We start from the raw sequence: 23,900 nt of genomic DNA on the forward strand, positions 1-23,900 counted from the left end.
CTCCCTAAAACACTTCTGTGAGCAGGCCTTTCTAATCGACCTGGCCCGGGTATCCTGGAAGGACACTGACCTCATCCCGTCAGTTGAGGATGCCTGGTCATTCTTTAAAAGTAACTTCCTCACCATTTTAGATAAGCATGCTCCGTTCAAAAAATGCAGAACTAAGAACAGATATAGCCCTTGGTTCACTCGAGACATGACTGCCCTCGACCAGCACAAAAACATCCTGTGGCGGACTGCAATAGCATCGAATAGTCCCCGCAATATGCAACTGTTCAGGGAAGTCAGGAACCAATACACACAGTCAGTAAGGAATGCTAAGGCCAGCTTCTTCAGGCAGAAATTTGCATCCTACAGCTCCAACTCCAAAAAGTTCTGGGACACTGAAGTCCATGGAGAACAAGAGCACCTCCTCCCAGCAGCCCGCTGCACTGAGGCTAGGTAACACGGTCACCACCGATAAATCCATGATTATCGGAAACTTCAACAAGCATTTCTCAACGGCTGGCCATGCCTTCCGCCTGGCTACTCCAACCTCGTCCAACAGCTCCGCCCCCCCTGCAGCTACTCACCCAAGCCTCTCCAGGTTCTCCTTTACCCAAATCCAGATAGCAGATGTTCTGAAAGAGCTGCAAAACCTGGACCCATACAAATCAGCTGGGCTTGACAATCTGGACCCTCTATTTTGGAAACTATCCGCCGCCATTGTCGCAACCCCTATTTACCAGCCTGTTCAACCTCTCTTTCATATCGTCTGAGATCCCCAAGGATTGGAAAGCTGCCGCAGTCATCCCCCTCTTCAAAGGGGGAGACACCCTGGACCCAAACTGTTACAGACCTATATCCATCCTGCCCTGCCTATCTAAGGTCTTCGAAAGCAAAGTCAACAAACAGGTCACTGACCATCTCGAATCCCACCGTACCTTCTCCGCTGTGCAATCTGGTTTCCGAGCCGGTCACGGGTGCACCTCAGCCACGCTCAAGGTACTAAACGATATCATAACCGCCATCGATAAAAGCCTTGCCAAGGCTTTCGACTCTGTCAATCACCATATTCTTATCGGCAGACTCAGTAGCCTCGGTTTTTCGGATGACTGCCTTGCCTGGTTCACCAACTACTTTGCAGACAGAGTTCAGTGTGTCAAATCGGAGGGCATGCTGTCCGGTCCTCTGGCAGTCTCTATGGGGGTGCCACAGGGTTCAATCCTTGGGCCGACTCTTTTCTCTGAATATATCAATGATGTTGCTCTTGCTGCAGGCGATTCCCTGATCCACCTCTACGCAGACGACACCATTCTATATACATCCGGCCCGTCCTTGGACACTGTGCTATCTAACCTCCAAATGAGCTTCAATGCCATACAACACTCCTTCCGTGGCCTCCAACTGCTCTTAAACGCTAGTAAAACCAAATGCATGCTTTTCAACCGTTCGCTGCCTGCACCCGCACGCCTGACCAGCATCACCACCCTGGATGGTTCCGACCTTGAATACGTGGACATCTATAAGTACCTAGGTGTCTGGCTAGACTGTAAACTCTCTTTCCAGACTCATATCAAACATCTCCAATCGAAAATCAAATCTAGAGTCGGCTTTCTATTCCGCAACAAAGCCTCCACTCACGCCGCCAAACTTACCCTAGTAAAACTGACTATCCTACCGATCCTCGACTTCGGCGATGTCATCTACAAAATTGCCTCCAACACTCTACTCAGCAAACTGGATGCAGTTTATCACAGTGCCATCCGTTTTGTCACTAAAGCACCTTATACCACCCACCACTGCAACCTGTATGCTCTAGTCGGCTGGCCCTCGCTACATATTCGTCGCCAGACCCACTGGCTCCAGGTCATCTACAAGTCCATGCTAAGTAAAGCTCTGCCTTATCTCAGTTCACTGGTCACGATGGCAACACCCATCCGTAGCACGCGCTCCAGCAGGTGTATCTCACTGATCATCCCTAAAGCCAACACCTCATTTGGCCGCCTTTCGTTCCAGTTCTCTGCTGCCTGTGACTGGAACGAATTGCAAAAATCGTTGAAGTTGGAGACTTTTATCTCCCTCACCAACTTCAAACATCTGCTATCTGAGCAGCTAACCGATCGCTGCAGCTATACATAGTCTATCGGTAAATAGCCCACCCATTTTTACCTACCTCATCCCAATACTGTTTTTATTTATTTACTTTTCTGCTCTTTTGCACACCAATATCTCTACCTGTACATGACCATCTGATCATTTATCACTCCAGTGTTAATCTGCAAAATTGTAATTATTTGCCTACCTCCTCATGCCTTTTGCACACAATGTATATAGACTCCCCTTTTTTTTCTACTGTGTTATTGACTTGTTAATTGTTTACTCCATGTGTAACTCTGTGTTGTCTGTTCACACTGCTATGCTTTATCTTGGCCAGGTCGCAGTTGCAAATGAGAACTTGTTCTCAACTAGCCTACCTGGTTAAATAAAGGTGAAATGAAAAAAATGAAAAACTACAGAGGGTAATGCATATGGCGCAGTACATCACTGGGACCAAGCTTCCTGCCATCCAGGACCTCTATACCAGGCGGTGTCGGAGGAAGGTCCTAAAAAGTGTCAAAGACTCCAGCCTCCCTAGTCATAGACTGTTCTCTCTGCTAGCGCACGGCAAGCGGTACCGGAGCGCCAAGTCTAGGTCCAAGATGCTTCTAAACAGTTTCTACCCCAAGCCATAAGATTACTGAACATCTAATCAAATGGCTACCCAGACTACTTGAAACCTGGCACCATCCCTACGGTGAAGTATGGTGGTGGCCGTATCATATTGTGAGGATGTTTTTCAGGGACTGGGAGACTAGTCAGGATCGATGGAAAGATGAACCGAGCAAAGTGTAAGAAAGATCATTGATGAAAACCTGCTCCAGAGCGCTCAGGACCTCAGACTGGGGCGAAGGTTCACCTTCCAACAGGACAACAACCCTAAGCACACAGCCAAGACAATGCAGGAGTGGCTTCAGGACAAGTGTCTGAATGTCCTTGAGTGGCCCAGCCAGAGCTCAGACTTGAACCCGATCGAAAATCTCTGGAGAAACCTGAAAATAGCTGTGCAGCGATGCTACCCATCCAACCTGACAGAGCTTGAGAGATTCTGCAGAGAAGAATAAAGGGTCTGAATACTTACTTAAATGTGATATTTCAGGTTTTTGCAAACATTTCTACAAACCTTTTTTTGCTTTGACATTATGGGATATTGTGTGTAGATTGAGGTTGATAAAATATATATATATATATATATATAATCCATTTAGAATAAGGCTGTAACGTAACAAAATGTGGGAAAAGTCAGGAGATCTGAATACTTTCCGAATGCACCGTACATGGAAGTACTATGTGCCTCCCCCAAAATACGAGTAAAAATAGATGATAATTTCTTATCTCTCAGATCTAGGACAGACACTTCAAAACACTTCCTTTTGATACATTTTTTACTCTGATTTGCCATGTATGAATGGGGAGACAGGTAGCCTGGTGGTTAGAGCGTTGGGTGGATCAAAAAATATATATATATGTTATTCATTCGTTTCTATGGGCTAGAACCAGTAAGACCAAATTCAATGTTTAATTAAATATATGTTTTTATATATTTAGCTTTTTATACCGACAGTACAGTACAGTCCTACCATTCAAAATCAAACAGCAGAAGTATCTATGGTCCGACCATTTTAAAACAATTCCGTAGTAGAACGCCCACCTGAACGGCTATAATTCTGCTGCCTATAGTGGCATAATGTGATGTGTGTGTGTGTGTGTGTGCACTGCAGGTGTGTTAGAGAAGCCTCTAGAGAAGAAGGCAGGGCGTAACTATGCTCCTCCTGGAACCAAGAAGCTCATCTACTTCATAGATGACCTCAACATGCCTGAGGTGGATGTGTATGGCACTGTCCAGCCACACACACTCATACGCCAGCACCTGGACTACAACCACTGGTGAGAGGACACACACATACATACACGCACGCACGCACGCACACTCAAACATCATTGCATGAACTATAACTGCTAGTGTGTGAGTAGGTGCGTGTTTATGTGGTCTTTCAGGTACGACAGACAGAGGCTGGTGCTGAAAGAGATCCATAACTGTCAGTACATCACCTGTATGAACCCTACAGCAGGGAGCTTCTCAGTCAACCCCAGACTACAGGTAACACAAATATACAGTCGACTCTAGACAACAGCAACACACACACAGGCTAACCTCTCTCTCCTCGCTCTCTCTCTCTCTCAGAGGCATTTCTCAGTGTTTGCGGTTCATTTCCCTAGCGCTGAGGCGCTAGCCACCATCTTCACTAGCATCCTGTCAGCCCATTTCCTCCAGGGGGGCTTCAGCTATGGCGTCTCGCGCTCGGTAGGAACACTAATACAGGTATGCGTCAGTCTGTCTGTCTATCTGATTATCTGCCTGCCTGTCTGTCTACCTGTCTGCCAAGTCTGTCTGTGTCTCTTTCAGTCTGTGTGTCTGTCAATCAATCTACTTTCCTCCTCCCTCCCTCCATCCATTTTTGTCTTTCTCCTCCTGCAGGCAGCCATCTGTCTCCATCAGAAGGTCAGTCAGAACTTCCTCCCCACGGCCATACGCTTTCACTATATCTTCAACCTGAGGGACCTCTCCAACATCTTCCAGGTAACACACACACACATTGAAAAAACATCATTGTCATCATCAATCTTCATCAATGTGGATTCATGCCTCTCTATCTCGCTCTTTATCTACGTCTCCCTCTCTGTGTAGGGTATTCTGTTTGCCCTGCCAGATTGTGTGCGTTACCCCATAGACCTTGTCCATCTGTGGCTCCATGAGTCGTCCCGGGTTTACTCTGACAAACTGATGGAGGAGAAGGACGTGGAACTCTTCAACAAGATTCTACTGGACACTGGCAAGAGATACTTTGAGGTGAGAGACATGTGGCAGCCGTCTGATGGTGTTGTTACAAACAAGACTGCTTAACATACAACTTGCTACTCTCTTTACTTCATTCACTCATATTTACATATTGTGTCTCTCTGAAATTGCTTATAGTAAAGTGATCCATATGGCCTTTACACATCCAGTGCATTCGGGAAGTATTCAGACCCCTTCACTTTTTCCACATTTTGTCACGTTACAGTCCTTTTCTAAAATAGTTTAAATCAATCTGCACAACCTCGTAATGACTAAGTACTGAGTAAAGGGTCTGAGTACGTACATAAATGTGATATTTCAGTTACATGTTTTATACATTTGCAAAAAAATTGTTTTTTTTGCATTGTTATTATCAGTGGCGATTTTAGCATGTAAATCTTGGTGGAGCAAAAAAAAAGTGGGACGCATGCTAGCAAAGCCACGACACACCACTAAACAATATATGAATTTCACTAAAACGGTGACGAACTGTGCCCACAAACTGTTCGGACCTACATAAAGATGTCCCAACAACAGCAGTCCCAACACCTTACCACTGCTACACCTGACAGCGAAACATTTCATTCAGCCTCATTTACTGCCTTTTAAAAAATATAGCTGTTATGGCTGTCTTGCTTAAACAAACGTGGTTTCTACTGACAATTGAGATGTACACGCTAAGGCATAAGGGTAACGTCAAGTAGATAAGAGGCTATCTGTAATTTTGATTAAGACATTAATGAGCGAGATAGAATGGACGTGGTCAATATAACTATTTGTTCAGCACTTTTGCAATATACAGCAACAGATTTCAAAACATGGGCCGTTCTTACAGGGTTCCTGTACACCAAGTCAGAACCGTAGGATAAATAAAGGGGGCTTATAAGCAGACAATGAACGCTCTTACAATATCAATGATTACATTTCTCAAAAACAGGTTATAGGCTACATGTGCACCACAAAGTCAGAACAGTAGGCGTAATTAAGAGGTGAAAATAGACCAAATTATTAGGGTGAGGCCTATAGGCTTCTAACAGCTTACTACACAACATACACTTAGTATTATTTTCTTAGCTACAGTACACATCTCCCTGGCATATTACACCATTTATGCAGCAGTATACAAGACATTTTTGGACTCACCTTGTTGTGCTTTGCTCACTTGAACAGGAAGGTGGCGCGGCGGTCCATTGTGTGCAAATTTTGTCATCATAGTCTGGCATTCTCTGGATGTGCGGTGCTTTCAAGACAACTGGGAACTCAAAAAAAGTTTGAATAATGATGACATCAGTGATCTTCAGGTCATAGCTCTAGAAAGAGGCCCGAATTCCGAGTCGGATGAATGTTCAAAACCTATTTTCCCAGTCGTAGCTCATTTTTCCCAAGTTCCCAGTTGTCTTGAACTCTTTAAAGCAGATGTTGCAGTTCCGATTTAACAGTTGTTTTAAGCAGGGCACAATTCATGCTTCATTGACAGAATGGCCAATGTTGAATGTTTATAATTTTTAACTAGGAAAAGAGACCCTTAATCTTAGACTTGGGACCACACAGCCACTCCACTGAATAGCAGGCTGATGATTGCTTTGCAATCCTTGCAGTTAGCCACTGATTCCTTCCAAACCACTCATTGCTGAATTTGAGATTTCCAACCTGGTGAGCAATCTTTATGTACAATGGCCGATGAGCACCGCTACATTTTATCTATAATTTCTCGTCATTATTTCTCTTCATATGATAAGGATTAAAAAGGATTTGCCAGTAGATTGTCGACTTGATTCATGACGATGACTGCTCGCTAAGTTTTGAAAGTATGATGTTGACATGATCAGTCCATTCAAAGCTACTGTAGATACATGTGATTTGACATTTTATTTGTGACCAATGACCTTGAGCCTTCTTGGATGGGCACTTCTAATGTAACTCTATGGCAGCACCCAAGGGGCTTGAATTTTCTAGCTCTACCCTTAGACTTTGTGGTAATGTAGTGTCCCCATAAGTGACAGAGCACTGAGCCAATCACGGCGCAATGCTCCGTATTTTCTGCTGATTTGCCCCACCACCACAGAAAGCACTGAGCTAGGCTGAAGCACCTGCATTTTGAAACTGCCTTACTGAAGAAAACAAAAAGAGACCATGTTTGTATGTGGCTTTATTAACTCATTGATATATCTTCTTCTTTTTTTTACATTGTTTGCAAACTGATATGTGACACGTATTAATGCCAAGATAACATGCAAAACAGGAAAGCCCCTCCCCAAAATTGTAGGGCTCTGCCCAAACTTCCCTGAATGATAGGTCGCCACTGGTCATTATGGGGTATTGCGTGTAGAATGATGAGGAGGGAAAACGATTTAATCCATTTTAGAATAAGGCTGTAATGTAACAAAATGTGGAAAAGGTCAAGGGGTCTGAATACTTCCCGAATGCACTGTACACTTACTGTAAGTGATGTTCTGTTCAAGTTCTCCCTCTGGCTTTCTCTTTTTTCCTGCTCTCTCGCTCTCGCTCTCTCGCTCTCTCCCTCCTCTCCCCCCTCTCTGTGCAGGGTATAGATGAGTCTAGTTTCATCCACCAGCCCCTGGTGTACTGTCACTTTGCCCATGGGGTGGGGGAGCCCAGGTACCACCAGGCATCAGACTGGGAAAAGCTCCAGAAGACCCTGTCTGATGCTCTGGAACACTACAACGAGCTGCATGCTGTCATGAACCTGGTGCTCTTTGAGGAGGCAATGCAGCATGTGTGAGAGTCACACACACACACTGCCCTGTCTGTCACAATCTCCACTCGCTCAGCCAATCACTAACTTCACTCTGCTCGGTTCGCCACTCACACACACACACACACACACACACACACACACACACACACACACACACACACACACACACACACACACACACACACACACACACACACACACACACACACACACACACACACACACACACACACACACACACACACACACACACACACTTACTTTGCTTATTTTCCTGCTGTAGACTGCAGGGTAATGCACATACGATCTCTCATCACACTGAAATAAGCACACACTCACACCAAGTTGATATGTCTGTGTCCAGGTGTCGTATCAGTCGTATCCTGGAGGCCCCCCATGGTAATGCTCTGCTGGTGGGGGTGGGAGGCAGTGGGAAGCAGAGTCTGTGTCGCCTCGCTGCCTTCCTCAGTACCCTGGAGGTGTTCCAGATTACACTGAGGAAGGGCTACGGGATACATGACCTACGGGTACGGACTATCGACCGAATAACGGCTAAATACAACAGAATTTCTGGAAGGTTGAAAGCAAGAGCTCTAGATATCTAGATCCTGCTCATTTACAAAAATCCCCCCTTCCCTCATCTCCCCCCCCCCTCGTTCTCTCTCTGTAGAGTGATATAGCAGCGCTGTACATCAAGGTGGGGGTGAAGAATATTGGGACAGTCTTCCTCCACACAGATGCCCAGATCCCAGACGAACGCTTCCTGGTCCTCATCAACGACATGCTGGCGTCAGGTACGCACCAACACCACATCTCACCATTCTGCTGGCGTCAGGTTCACCACACCTCAACCATTCACAGACATGCTGGCATCAGGTACGCACCAACACCACACCTCAACCATTCACAGACATGCTGGCGTCAGGTACGCACCAACACCACACCTCAACCATTCACAGACATGCTGGCGTCAGGTACGCACCAACACCACATCTCAACCATTCACAGACATGCTGGCGTCAGGTACGCACCAACACCACATCTCAACCATTCACAGACATGCTGGCGTCAGGTACGCACCAACACCACACTCAACCATTCACATACATGCTGGCGTCAGGTACGCACCAACACCACATCTCAACCATTCACAGACATGCTGGCGTCAGGTACGCACCAACACCACATCTCAACCATTCACAGACATGCTGGCATCAGGTACGCACCAACACCACATCTCAACCATTCACAGACATGCTGGCGTCAGGTACGCACCAACACCACACCTCAACCATTCACAGACATGCTGGCATCAGGTACGCACCAACACCACATCTCAACCATTCACAGACATGCTGGCGTCAGGTACGCACCAACACCACATCTCAACCATTCACAGACATGCTGGCATCAGGTACGCACCAACACCACATCTCAACCATTCACAGACATGCTGGCGTCAGGTACGCACCAACACCACACCTCAACCATTCACAGACATGCTGGCGTCAGGTACGCACCAACACCACATCTCAACCATTCACAGACATGCTGGCGTCAGGTACGCACCAACACCACATCTCAACCATTCACAGACATGCTGGCGTCAGGTACGCACAACACCACACCTCAACCATTCACATACATGCTGGCGTCAGGTACGCACCAACACCACATCTCAACCATTCACAGACATGCTGGCGTCAGGTACGCACCAACACCACACCTCAACCATTCACAGACATGCTGGCATCAGGTACGCACCAACACCATATCTCAACCATTCACAGACATGCTGGCATCAGGTACGCACCAACACCACACCTCAACCATTCACAGACATGCTGGCGTCAGGTACGCACCAACACCACATCTCAACCATTCACAGACATGCTGGCGTCAGGTACGCACCAACACCACATCTCAACCATTCACAGACATGCTGGCATCAGGTACGCACCAACACCACATCTCAACCATTCACAGACATGCTGGCGTCAGGTACGCACCAACACCACATCTCAACCATTCACAGACATGCTGGCGTCAGGTACGCACCAACACCACACCTCAACCATTCACAGACATGCTGGCGTCAGGTACGCACCAACACCACATCTCAACCATTCACAGACATGCTGGCGTCAGGTACGCACCAACACCACATCTCAACCATTCACAGACATGCTGGCGTCAGGTACGCACCAACACCACATCTCAACCATTCACAGACATGCTGGCGTCAGGTACGCACCAACACCACACCTCAACCATTCACAGACATGCTGGCGTCAGGTACGCACCAACACCACATCTCAACCATTCACAGACATGCTGGCATCAGGTACGCACCAACACCATATCTCAACCATTCACAGACATGCTGGCGTCAGGTACGCACCAACACCACATCTCAACCATTCACAGACATGCTGGCATCAGGTACGCACCAACACCACATCTCAACCATTCACAGACATGCTGGCGTCAGGTACGCACAAACACCACATCTCAACCATTCACAGACATGCTGGCATCAGGTGTCGCACCAACACCACACCTCAACCATTCACAGACATGCTGGCATCAGGTACGCACCAACACCATATCTCAACCATTCACAGACATGCTGGCATCAGGTACGCACCAACACCACACCTCAACCATTCACAGACATGCTGGCGTCAGGTGGCACCAACACCACATCTCAGGGTTCACAGACATGCTGGCGTTAGGTTACGCACCAACACCACATCTCACCATTCACAGACATGCTGGCATCAGTAGCACCAACACCACATCTCAACCATTCACAGACATGCTGGCGTCAGGTACGCACCAACACCACATCTCAACCATTCACAGACATGCTGGCATCAGGTACGCACCAACACCACATCTCAACCATTCACAGACATGCTGGCGTCAGGTAACCAACACCACATCTCAACCATTCACAGACATGCTGGCGTCAGGTACGCACCAACACCACACCTCAACCATTCACAGACATGCTGGCGTATGTCTACCAACACCACATCTCAAATTCACAGACATGCTGGCATCAGGTACGCACCAACACCACATCTCAACCATTCACAGACATGCTGGCGTCAGGTACGCACCAACACCACATCTCAACCATTCACAGACATGCTGGCGTCAGGTACGCACCAACACCACACCTCAACCATTCACAGACATGCTGGCGTCAGGTACGCACCAACACCACATCTCAACCATTCACAGACATGCTGGCGTCAGGTACGCACCAACACCACATCTCAACCATTCACAGACATGCTGGCGTCAGGTACGCACCAACACCACATCTCAACCATTCACAGACATGCTGGCGTCAGGTACGCACCAACACCACATCTCAACCATTCACAGACATGCTGGCATCAGGTACGCACCAACACCATATCTCAACCATTCACAGACATGCTGGCGTCAGGTACGCACCAACACCACATCTCAACCATTCACAGACATGCTGGCATCAGGTACGCACCAACACCACATCTCAACCATTCACAGACATGCTGGCGTCAGGTACGCACCAACACCACATCTCAACCATTCACAGACATGCTGGCATCAGGTACGCACCAACACCACATCTCAACCATTCACAGACATGCTGGCATCAGGTACGCACCAACACCACATCTCAACCATTCACAGACATGCTGGCGTCAGGTACGCACCAACACCACATCTCAACCATTCACAGACATGCTGGCATCAGGTACGCACCAACACCACATCTCAACCATTCACAGACATGCTGGCATCAGGTACGCACCAACACCACATCTCAACCATTCACAGACATGCTGGCGTCAGGTACGCACCAACACCACATCTCAACCATTCACAGACATGCTGGCATCAGGTACGCACCAACACCATATCTCAACCATTCACAGACATGCTGGCGTCAGGTACGCACCAACACCACATCTCAACCATTCACAGACATGCTGGCGTCAGGTACGCACCAACACCACATCTCAACCATTCACAGACATGCTGGCATCAGGTACGCACCAACACCACATCTCAACCATTCACAGACATGCTGGCGTCAGGTACGCACCAACACCACATCTCAACCATTCACAGACATGCTGGCATCAGGTACGCACCAACACCACATCTCAACCATTCACAGACATGCTGGCATCAGGTACGCACCAACACCACATCTCAACCATTCACAGACATGCTGGCGTCAGGTACGCACCAACACCACATCTCAACCATTCACAGACATGCTGGCATCAGGTACGCACCAACACCACATCTCAACCATTCACAGACATGCTGGCATCAGGTACGCACCAACACCACATCTCAACCATTCACAGACATGCTGGCGTCAGGTACGCACCAACACCACATCTCAACCATTCACAGACATGCTGGCATCAGGTACGCACCAACACCACATCTCAACCATTCACAGACATGCTGGCATCAGGTACGCACCAACACCACATCTCAACCATTCACAGACATGCTGGCGTCAGGTACGCACCAACACCACATCTCAACCATTCACAGACATGCTGGCATCAGGTACGCACCAACACCACACCTCAACCATTCACAGACATGCTGGCGTCAGGTACGCACCAACACCACACCTCAACCATTCACAGACATGCTGGCGTCAGGTACGCACCAACACCACATCTCAACCATTCACAGACATGCTGGCATCAGGTACGCACCAACACCACATCTCAACCATTCACAGACATGCTGGCATCAGGTACGCACCAACACCACATCTCAACCATTCACAGACACGCTGGCATCTAACCTGGACTCAGGGGTAGACGTAACATAGTAAATGTACATCCGGGACACACAAATGATGACATGTTACTTTCCGTATGGTATGTATTCATTTCTGGATGTCTGTCATCCATTTAGTGTGATATGTAACGAATTGCAAACGTGCAATATTCAATTTATTTGTAAAACGCACGATATGTTCTGAATTCCATTTTGCTGTGTCTAATGTTAGCTTTGTGGCTAGGCGCCTAACGTTAGATAAGTGGCTCGGTGGCTAAGTTTAGCTAGGCTAGGGGTTAAAAGTTAAGGCCAGGGTTAAGGTTAGGTTGAAGGTTAGGGAAGGGTAGCTACCATGCCAAGTAGTTGCAAAGTAGCTAAAAAGTAGTACGTAGTAGCTAATTATCTAAAATGATGCCCGTGATGAGATTAGAACTCGCAACCTTTGGGTTGCTAGACATTCGCGTTATACGCAAACACATCCACCCCGACCAACCACCCTACTTTTTTGGCCTTAAGTAACCTTCTGTCTTTTGTAACCACACAAAACGTAACGTAACGTATCGTACTAATTTCAGTGTCCCGGATTTACATTTACTATGTTATGTCTAATCTATAAAACCAGAATGTGGCATCAGGTACCTACACCACACCTCAACCATCAACGACATGCTGGCATCAGGTACGCACTAACACCACACCTCAACTATCAACAACATGCTGGCATCAGGTACGCACCAACACCACACCTCAACTATCAACAACATGCTGGCATCAGGTATCTACACCTACACCACACCTCAACTATCAACGACATGCTGGCATCAGGTACGCACCAACACCACACCTCAACCATCAACGACATGCTGGCATCAGGTACGCACCAACACCACACCTCAACCATCAACGACATGCTGGCATCAGGTACGCACTAACACCACACCTCAACTATCAACAACATGCTGGCATCAGGTACGCACCAACACCACACCTCAACTATCAACAACATGCTGGCATCAGGTATCTACACCTACACCACACCTCAACTATCAACGACATGCTGGCATCAGGTACGCACCAACACCACACCTCAACCATCAACAACATGCTGGCATCAGGTACGCACCAACACCACATCTCAACCATCAACAACATGCTGGCATCAGGTATCTACACCTACACCACACCTCAACTATCAACGACATGCTGGCATCAGGTACGCACCAACACCACACCTCAACCATCAACAACATGCTGGCATCAGGTACGCACCAACACCACATCTCAACCATCAACGACATGCTGGCATCAGGTACGCACCAACACCACACCTCAACCATCAACGACATGCTGGCATCAGGTACGCACCAACACCACACCTCAACTATCAACGACATGCTGGCATCAGGTATGCACCAACACCACACCTCAACTATCAACAACATGCTGGCATCAGGTACCACCAACACCACATCTCAACCATCAACAACATGCTGGCATCAGGTATCTACACCTACACCAATACCACACCTCAACTATCAACGACATGCTGGCATCAGGTATGCACCAACACCACACCTCAACCATCAACGACATGCTGGCATCAGGTACGCACCTACACCACACCTCAACCATCAACGACATGCTGGCATCAGGTACGCACCAACACCACACCTCAACCATCAACGACATGCTGGCATCAGGTACGCACCAACATCACACCTCAACCATCAACAACATGCTGGCATCAGGTACGCACCAACACCACACCTCAACCATCAACAACATGCTGGCATCAGGTACGCACCAACACCACACCTCAACCATCAACGACATGCTGGCATCAGGTACGCACCAACACCACACCTCAACCATCAACGACATGCTGGCATCAGGTACGCACCAACACCACACTCAACCATCAACGACATGCTGGCATCAGGTACGCACCAACACCAACACCACACCTCAACTATCAACGACATGCTGGCATCAGGTACGCACCAACACCAACACCACACCTCAACCATCAACAACATGCTGGCATCAGGTACGCACCAACGCCAACACCACACCTCAACCATCAACGACATGCTGGCATCAGGTACGCACCAACGCCAACACCACACCTCAACCATCAACGACATGCTGGCATCAGGTACGCACCAACACCACATCTCAGCCATCAACACATGCTGGCATCAGGTACGCACCAACGCCACACCTCAACCATCAACAACATGCTGGCATCAGGTACGCACCAACACCACACCTCAACCATCAACGACATGCTGGCATCAGGTACGCACCAACACCACACCTCAACCATCAACGACATGCTGGCATCAGGTACGCACCAACGCCACACCTCAACCATCAACGACATGCTGGCATCAGGTACGCACCAACACCACACCTCAACCATCAACGACATGCTGGCATCAGGTACGCACCAACACCACACCTCAACTATCAACAACATGCTGGCATCAGGTACGCACCAACGCCACACTCAACCATCAACGACATGCTGGCATCAGGTACGCACCAACACCACACCTCAACCATCAACGACATGCTGGCATCAGGTACGCACCAACACCACACCTCAACCATCAACAACATGCTGGCATCAGGTACGCACCAACATCACACCTCAACCATCAACGACATGCTGGCATCAGGTACGCACCAACACCACACCTCAACCATCAACAACATGCTGGCATCAGGTACGCACCAACACCACACCTCAACCATCAACGACATGCTGGCATCAGGTACGCACCAACACCACACCTCAACCATCAACAACATGCTGGCATCAGGTACGCACCAACACCACACCTCAACCATCAACGACATGCTGGCATCAGGTACGCACCAACACCACACCTCAACCATCAACAACATGCTGGCATCAGGTACGCACCAACACCACACCTCAACCATCAACAACATGCTGGCATCAGGTACGCACCAACACCACACCTCAACCATCAACAACATGCTGGCATCAGGTACGCACCAACACCACACCTCAACCATCAACAACATGATGGCATCAGGTACGCACCAACGCCAACACCACACCTCAACCATCAACGACATGCTGGCATCAGGTACGCACCAACGCCAACACCACACCTCAACCATCAACGACATGCTGGCATCAGGTACGCACCAACACCACATCTCAGCCATCAACAACATGCTGGCATCAGGTACGCACCAACACCACACCTCAACCATCAACGACATGCTGGCATCAGGTATCTACACCTACACCAATACCACACCTCAACTATCAACGACATGCTGGCATCAGGTATGCACCAACACCACACCTCAACCATCAACAACATGCTGGCATCAGGTACGCACCAACACCACACCTCAACCATCAACGACATGCTGGCATCAGGTACGCACCAACACCACACCTCAACCATCAACGACATGCTGGCATCAGGTACGCACCAACACCACACCTCAACCATCAACACATGCTGGCATCAGGTACGCACCAACACCACACCTCAACCATCAACGACATGCTGGCATCAGGTACGCACCTACACCGCACCTCAACTATCAACGACATGCTGGCATCAGGTACGCACCAACACCGCACCTCAACTATCAACGACATGCTGGCATCAGGTACGCACCAATACCACACCTCAACCATCGACATCCTGGCATCAGGTACGCACCAACACCGCACCTCAACTATCAACGACATGCTGGCATCAGGTACGCACCAACACCACACCTCAACCATCAACGACATGCTGGCATCAGGTACGCACCAACGCCACACCTCAACCATCAACGACATGCTGGCATCAGGTACGCACCAACACCACACCGCAACCATCAACGACATGCTGGCATCAGGTACGCACCAATACCACACCTCAACCATCAACGACATGCTGGCATCAGGTACGCACCAACACCGCACCTCAACTATCAACAACATGCTGGCATCAGGTACGCACCAACACCGCACCTCAACCATCAACGACATGCTGGCATCAGGTACGCACCAACACCGCACCTCAACTATCAACAACATGCTGGCATCAGGTATGCACCAACACCGCACCTCAACTATCAACGACATGCTGGCATCAGGTACGCACCAACATCACACCTCAACCATCAACGACATGCTGGCATCAGGTACGCACTAACAGCACACCTCAACCATCAACGACATGCTGGCATCAGGTACGCACCAACAGCACACCTCAACCATCAACGACATGCTGGCATCAGGTATGCACCAACATCACACCTCAACCATCAACGACATGCTGGCATCAGGTATGCACCAACATCACACCTCAACTATCAACGACATGCTGGCATCAGGTATGCACCAACATCACACCTCAACCATCAACGACATGCTGGCATCAGGTACGCACCAATACCACACCTCAACTATCAACGACATGCTGGCATCAGGTACGCACTAACAGCACACCTCAACCATCAACGACATGCTGGCATCAGGTCCGCACCAACACCGCACCTCAACCATCAACTAAATGCTGGCATCAGGTATGCACCTACACCAACACCACACCTCAACCATCAACGACATGCTGGCATCAGGTACGCACCAACACCGCACCTCAACCATCAACTAAATGCTGGCATCAGGTACGCACCAACACCGCACCTCAACCATCAACGACATGCTGGCATCAGGTACGCACCAACACCGCACCTCAACTATCAACAACATGCTGGCATCAGGTATGCACCAACACCGCACCTCAACTATCAACGACATGCTGGCATCAGGTACGCACCAACACCACACCTCAACCATCAACGACATGATGGCATCAGGTACGCACCAACACCAACACCGCACTTCAACCATCAACGACATGCTGGCATCAGGTACGCACCAACACCAACACCGCACCTCAACCATCAACGGCATGCTGGCATCAGGTACGCACCAACACCGCACCTCAACCATCAACGACATGCTGGCATCAGGTACGCACCAACACCACACCTCAACCATCAACGACATGCTGGCATCAGGTACGCACCAACACCACACCTCAACCATCAACAACATGCTGGCATCAGGTACGCACCAACACCACACCTCAACCATCAACAACATGCTGGCATCAGGTACGCACCAACACCACACCTCAACCATCAACGACATGCTGGCATCAGGTACGCACCAACACCACACCTCAACCATCAACGACATGCTGGCATCAGGTACGCACCAACACCACACCTCAACCATCAACGACATGCTGGCATCAGGTACGCACTAACAGCACACCTCAACCATCAACGACATGCTGGCATCAGGTCCGCACCAACACCGCACCTCAACCATCAACTAAATGCTGGCATCAGGTATGCACCTACACCAACACCACACCTCAACCATCAACGACATGCTGGCATCAGGTACGCACCAACACCAACCTCAACCATCAACTAAATGCTGGCATCAGGTACGCACCAACACCGCACCTCAACCATCAACGACATGCTGGCATCAGGTACGCACCAACACCGCACCTCAACTATCAACAACATGCTGGCATCAGGTATGCACCAACACCGCACCTCAACTATCAACGACATGCTGGCATCAGGTACGCACCAACACCACACCTCAACCATCAACGACATGATGGCATCAGGTACGCACCAACACCAACACCGCACTTCAACCATCAACGACATGCTGGCATCAGGTACGCACCAACACCAACACCGCACCTCAACCATCAACGGCATGCTGGCATCAGGTACGCACCAACACCGCACCTCAACCATCAACGACATGCTGGCATCAGGTACGCACCAACACCACACCTCAACTATCAACAACATGCTGGCATCAGGTACGCACCAACACCACACCTCAACCGTCAACGACATGCTGGCATCAGGTACGCACCAACACCACACCTCAACTATCAACGACATGCTGGCATCAGGTACGCACCTACACCACACCTCAACCATCAACAACATGCTGGCATCAGGTACGCACCAACACCACACCTCAACCATCAACGACATGCTGGCATCAGGTACGCACCAACACCACACCTCAACCATCAACGACATGCTGGCATCAGGTACGCACCAACACCACACCTCAACCATCAACGACATGCTGGCATCAGGTACGCACCAACACCACACCTCAACCATCAACGACATGCTGGCATCAGGTACGCACCAACACCACACCTCAACCATCAACGACATGCTGGCATCAGGTACGCACCAACACCACACCTCAACCATCAACAACATGCTGGCATCAGGTACGCACCAACGCCAACACCACACCTCAACCATCAACGACATGCTGGCATCAGGTACGCACCAACGCCAACACCACACCTCAACCATCAACGACATGCTGGCATCAGGTACGCACCAACACCACACCTCAACTATCAACGACATGCTGGCATCAGGTATCTACACCTACACCAATACCACACCTCAACTATCAACGACATGCTGGCATCAGGTACGCACCAACGCCAACACCACATCTCAGCCATCAACAACATGCTGGCATCAGGTACGCACCAACACCACACCTCAACCATCAACGACATGCTGGCATCAGGTATCTACACCTACACCAATACCACACCTCAACTATCAACGACATGCTGGCATCAGGTATGCACCAACACCACACCTCAACCATCAACAACATGCTGGCATCAGGTACGCACCAACACCACACCTCAACCATCAACGACATGCTGGCATCAGGTACGCACCAACACCACACCTCAACCATCAACGACATGCTGGCATCAGGTACGCACCAACACCACACCTCAACCATCAACGACATGCTGGCATCAGGTACGCACCAACACCGCACCTCAACTATCAACGACATGCTGGCATCAGGTACGCACCAACACCACACCTCAACCATCAACGACATGCTGGCATCAGGTACGCACTAACAGCACACTCAACCATCAACGACATGCTGGCATCAGGTATGCACCAACATCACACCTCAACCATCAACGACATGCTGGCATCAGGTATGCACCAACATCACACCTCAACTATCAACGACATGCTGGCATCAGGTATGCACCAACATCACACCTCAACTATCAACGACATGCTGGCATCAGGTACGCACTAACAGCACACCTCAACCATCAACGACATGCTGGCATCAGGTCCGCACCAACACCGCACCTCAACCATCAACTAAATGCTGGCATCAGGTATGCACCTACACCAACACCACACCTCAACCATCAACGACATGCTGGCATCAGGTACGCACCAACACCGCACCTCAACCATCAACTAAATGCTGGCATCAGGTACGCACCAACACCGCACCTCAACCATCAACGACATGCTGGCATCAGGTACGCACCAACACCGCACCTCAACCATCAACGACATGCTGGCATCAGGTACGCACCAACACCGCACCTCAACCATCAACGACATGATGGCATCAGGTACGCACCAACACCAACACCGCACTTCAACCATCAACGACATGCTGGCATCAGGTACGCACCAACACCAACACCGCACCTCAACCATCAACGGCATGCTGGCATCAGGTACGCACCAACACCGCACCTCAACCATCAACGACATGCTGGCATCAGGTACGCACCAACACCACACCTCAACCATCAACAACATGCTGGCATCAGGTACGCACCAACACCACACCTCAACCATCAACAACATGCTGGCATCAGGTACGCACCAACACCACACCTCAACCATCAACAACATGCTGGCATCAGGTACGCACCAACACCACACCTCAACCATCAACAACATGCTGGCATCAGGTACGCACCAACACCACACCTCAACCATCAACGACATGCTGGCATCAGGTACGCACCAACACCACACCTCAACCATCAACGACATGCTGGCATCAGGTACGCACCAACACCAACACCACACCTCAACCATCAACGACATGCTGGCATCAGGTACCTACACCACACCTCAACTATCAACAACATGCTGGCATCAGGTACGCACCAACACCGCACCTCAACCATCAACGACATGCTGGCATCAGGTACGCACCAACACCAACATCACACCTCAACCATCAACGACATGCTGGCATCAGGTACGCACCAACACCACACCTCAACTATCAACAACATGCTGGCATCAGGTACGCACCAACACCACACCTCAACCATCAACGACATGCTGGCATCAGGTACGCACCAACACCAACACCACACCTCAACCATCAACGACATGCTGGCATCAGGTACGCACCAACACCACACCTCAACCATCAACAACATGCTGGCATCAGGTACGCACCAACGCCAACACCACACCTCAACCATCAACGACATGCTGGCATCAGGTACGCACCAACGCCAACACCACACCTCAACCATCAACGACATGCTGGCATCAGGTACGCACCAACACCACACCTCAACTATCAACGACATGCTGGCATCAGGTATCTACACCTACACCAATACCACACCTCAACTATCAACGACATGCTGGCATCAGGTACGCACCAACGCCAACACCACATCTCAGCCATCAACAACATGCTGGCATCAGGTACGCACCAACACCACACCTCAACCATCAACGACATGCTGGCATCAGGTATCTACACCTACACCAATACCACACCTCAACTATCAACGACATGCTGGCATCAGGTATGCACCAACACCACACCTCAACCATCAACAACATGCTGGCATCAGGTACGCACCAACACCACACCTCAACCATCAACGACATGCTGGCATCAGGTACGCACCAACACCACACCTCAACCATCAACGACATGCTGGCATCAGGTACGCACCAACACCACACCTCAACCATCAACGACATGCTGGCATCAGGTACGCACCAACACCGCACCTCAACTATCAACGACATGCTGGCATCAGGTACGCACCAACACCACACCTCAACCATCAACGACATGCTGGCATCAGGTACGCACTAACAGCACACCTCAACCATCAACGACATGCTGGCATCAGGTATGCACCAACATCACACCTCAACCATCAACGACATGCTGGCATCAGGTATGCACCAACATCACACCTCAACTATCAACGACATGCTGGCATCAGGTATGCACCAACATCACACCTCAACTATCAACGACATGCTGGCATCAGGTACGCACTAACAGCACACCTCAACCATCAACGACATGCTGGCATCAGGTCCGCACCAACACCGCACCTCAACCATCAACTAAATGCTGGCATCAGGTATGCACCTACACCAACACCACACCTCAACCATCAACGACATGCTGGCATCAGGTACGCACCAACACCGCACCTCAACCATCAACTAAATGCTGGCATCAGGTACGCACCAACACCGCACCTCAACCATCAACGACATGCTGGCATCAGGTACGCACCAACACCGCACCTCAACCATCAACGACATGCTGGCATCAGGTACGCACCAACACCGCACCTCAACCATCAACGACATGATGGCATCAGGTACGCACCAACACCAACACCGCACTTCAACCATCAACGACATGCTGGCATCAGGTACGCACCAACACCAACACCGCACCTCAACCATCAACGGCATGCTGGCATCAGGTACGCACCAACACCGCACCTCAACCATCAACGACATGCTGGCATCAGGTACGCACCAACACCACACCTCAACCATCAACAACATGCTGGCATCAGGTACGCACCAACACCACACCTCAACCATCAACAACATGCTGGCATCAGGTACGCACCAACACCACACCTCAACCATCAACAACATGCTGGCATCAGGTACGCACCAACACCACACCTCAACCATCAACGACATGCTGGCATCAGGTACGCACCAACACCACACCTCAACCATCAACGACATGCTGGCATCAGGTACGCACCAACACCACACCTCAACCATCAACGACATGCTGGCATCAGGTACGCACCAACACCAACACCACACCTCAACCATCAACGACATGCTGGCATCAGGTACCTACACCACACCTCAACTATCAACAACATGCTGGCATCAGGTACGCACCAACACCGCACCTCAACCATCAACGACATGCTGGCATCAGGTACGCACCAACACCAACATCACACCTCAACCATCAACGACATGCTGGCATCAGGTACGCACCAACACCACACCTCAACTATCAACAACATGCTGGCATCAGGTACGCACCAACACCACACCTCAACCATCAACGACATGCTGGCATCAGGTACGCACCAACACCAACACCACACCTCAACCATCAACGACATGCTGGCATCAGGTACGCACCAACGCCAACACCACACCTCAACTATCAACGACATGCTGGCATCAGGTACGCACCAACACCAACACCACACCTCAACCATCAACGACATGCTGGCATCAGGTATCTACACCTACACCAATACCACACCTCAACTATCAACGACATGCTGGCATCAGGTATGCACCAACACCACACCTCAACCATCAACAACATGCTGGCATCAGGTACGCACCAATACCACACCTCAACCATCAACGACATGCTGGCATCAGGTACGCACCAACACCACACCTCAACCATCAACAACATGCTGGCATCAGGTACGCACCAACACCACATCTCAACCATCAACGACATGCTGGCATCAGGTACGCACCAACACCACACCTCAACTATCAACAACATGCTGGCATCAGGTATCTACACCTACACCAATACCACACCTCAACTATCAACGACATGCTGGCATCAGGTATGCACCAACACCACACCTCAACCATCAACAACATGCTGGCATCAGGTACGCACCAACACCACACCTCAACCATCAACGACATGCTGGCATCAGGTACGCACCAACACCACACCTCAACTATCAACAACATGCTGGCATCAGGTACGCACCAACACCACACCTCAACCATCAACGACATGCTGGCATCAGGTACGCACCAACATCACACCTCAACCATCAACGACATGCTGGCATCAGGTACGCACCAACACCACACCTCAACCATCAACGACATGCTGGCATCAGGTACGCACCAACACCACACCTCAACCATCAACAACATGCTGGCATCAGGTACGCACCAACGCCAACACCACACCTCAACCATCAACGACATGCTGGCATCAGGTACGCACCAACGCCAACACCACACCTCAACCATCAACGACATGCTGGCATCAGGTACGCACCAACACCACATCTCAGCCATCAACAACATGCTGGCATCAGGTACGCACCAACACCACACCTCAACCATCAACGACATGCTGGCATCAGGTACGCACCAACACCACACTCAACCATCAACGACATGCTGGCATCAGGTACGCACCAACACCAACACCACACCTCAACTATCAACGACATGCTGGCATCAGGT

The 23,900-nt window shown here is 49.7% G+C and overlaps 1 protein-coding gene across 4 annotated transcripts in view; it reads left to right on the top strand.

Moving 5' to 3' along the window:
- Window positions 1-23,900, top strand: part of dnah9l (dynein, axonemal, heavy polypeptide 9 like) — a 155,518-nt gene that overhangs the window by 37,549 nt on the left and 94,069 nt on the right. For all 4 annotated transcript variants that reach the window (XM_052464211.1, XM_052464210.1, XM_052464209.1 and 1 more), the window contains exons 51-58: window positions 3,801-3,966; window positions 4,078-4,180; window positions 4,265-4,402; window positions 4,559-4,660; window positions 4,769-4,930; window positions 7,464-7,657; window positions 8,002-8,164; window positions 8,308-8,431. In XM_052464211.1, the coding sequence (XP_052320171.1) occupies window positions 3,801-3,966; window positions 4,078-4,180; window positions 4,265-4,402; window positions 4,559-4,660; window positions 4,769-4,930; window positions 7,464-7,657; window positions 8,002-8,164; window positions 8,308-8,431 (1,152 nt within the window). The remainder of the gene's footprint in view (window positions 1-3,800; window positions 3,967-4,077; window positions 4,181-4,264; window positions 4,403-4,558; window positions 4,661-4,768; window positions 4,931-7,463; window positions 7,658-8,001; window positions 8,165-8,307; window positions 8,432-23,900) is intronic.

The sequence above is a fragment of the Oncorhynchus keta genome, chromosome 15 (assembly GCF_023373465.1).
Source record: "Oncorhynchus keta strain PuntledgeMale-10-30-2019 chromosome 15, Oket_V2, whole genome shotgun sequence".
NCBI lineage: Eukaryota > Metazoa > Chordata > Actinopteri > Salmoniformes > Salmonidae > Oncorhynchus > Oncorhynchus keta.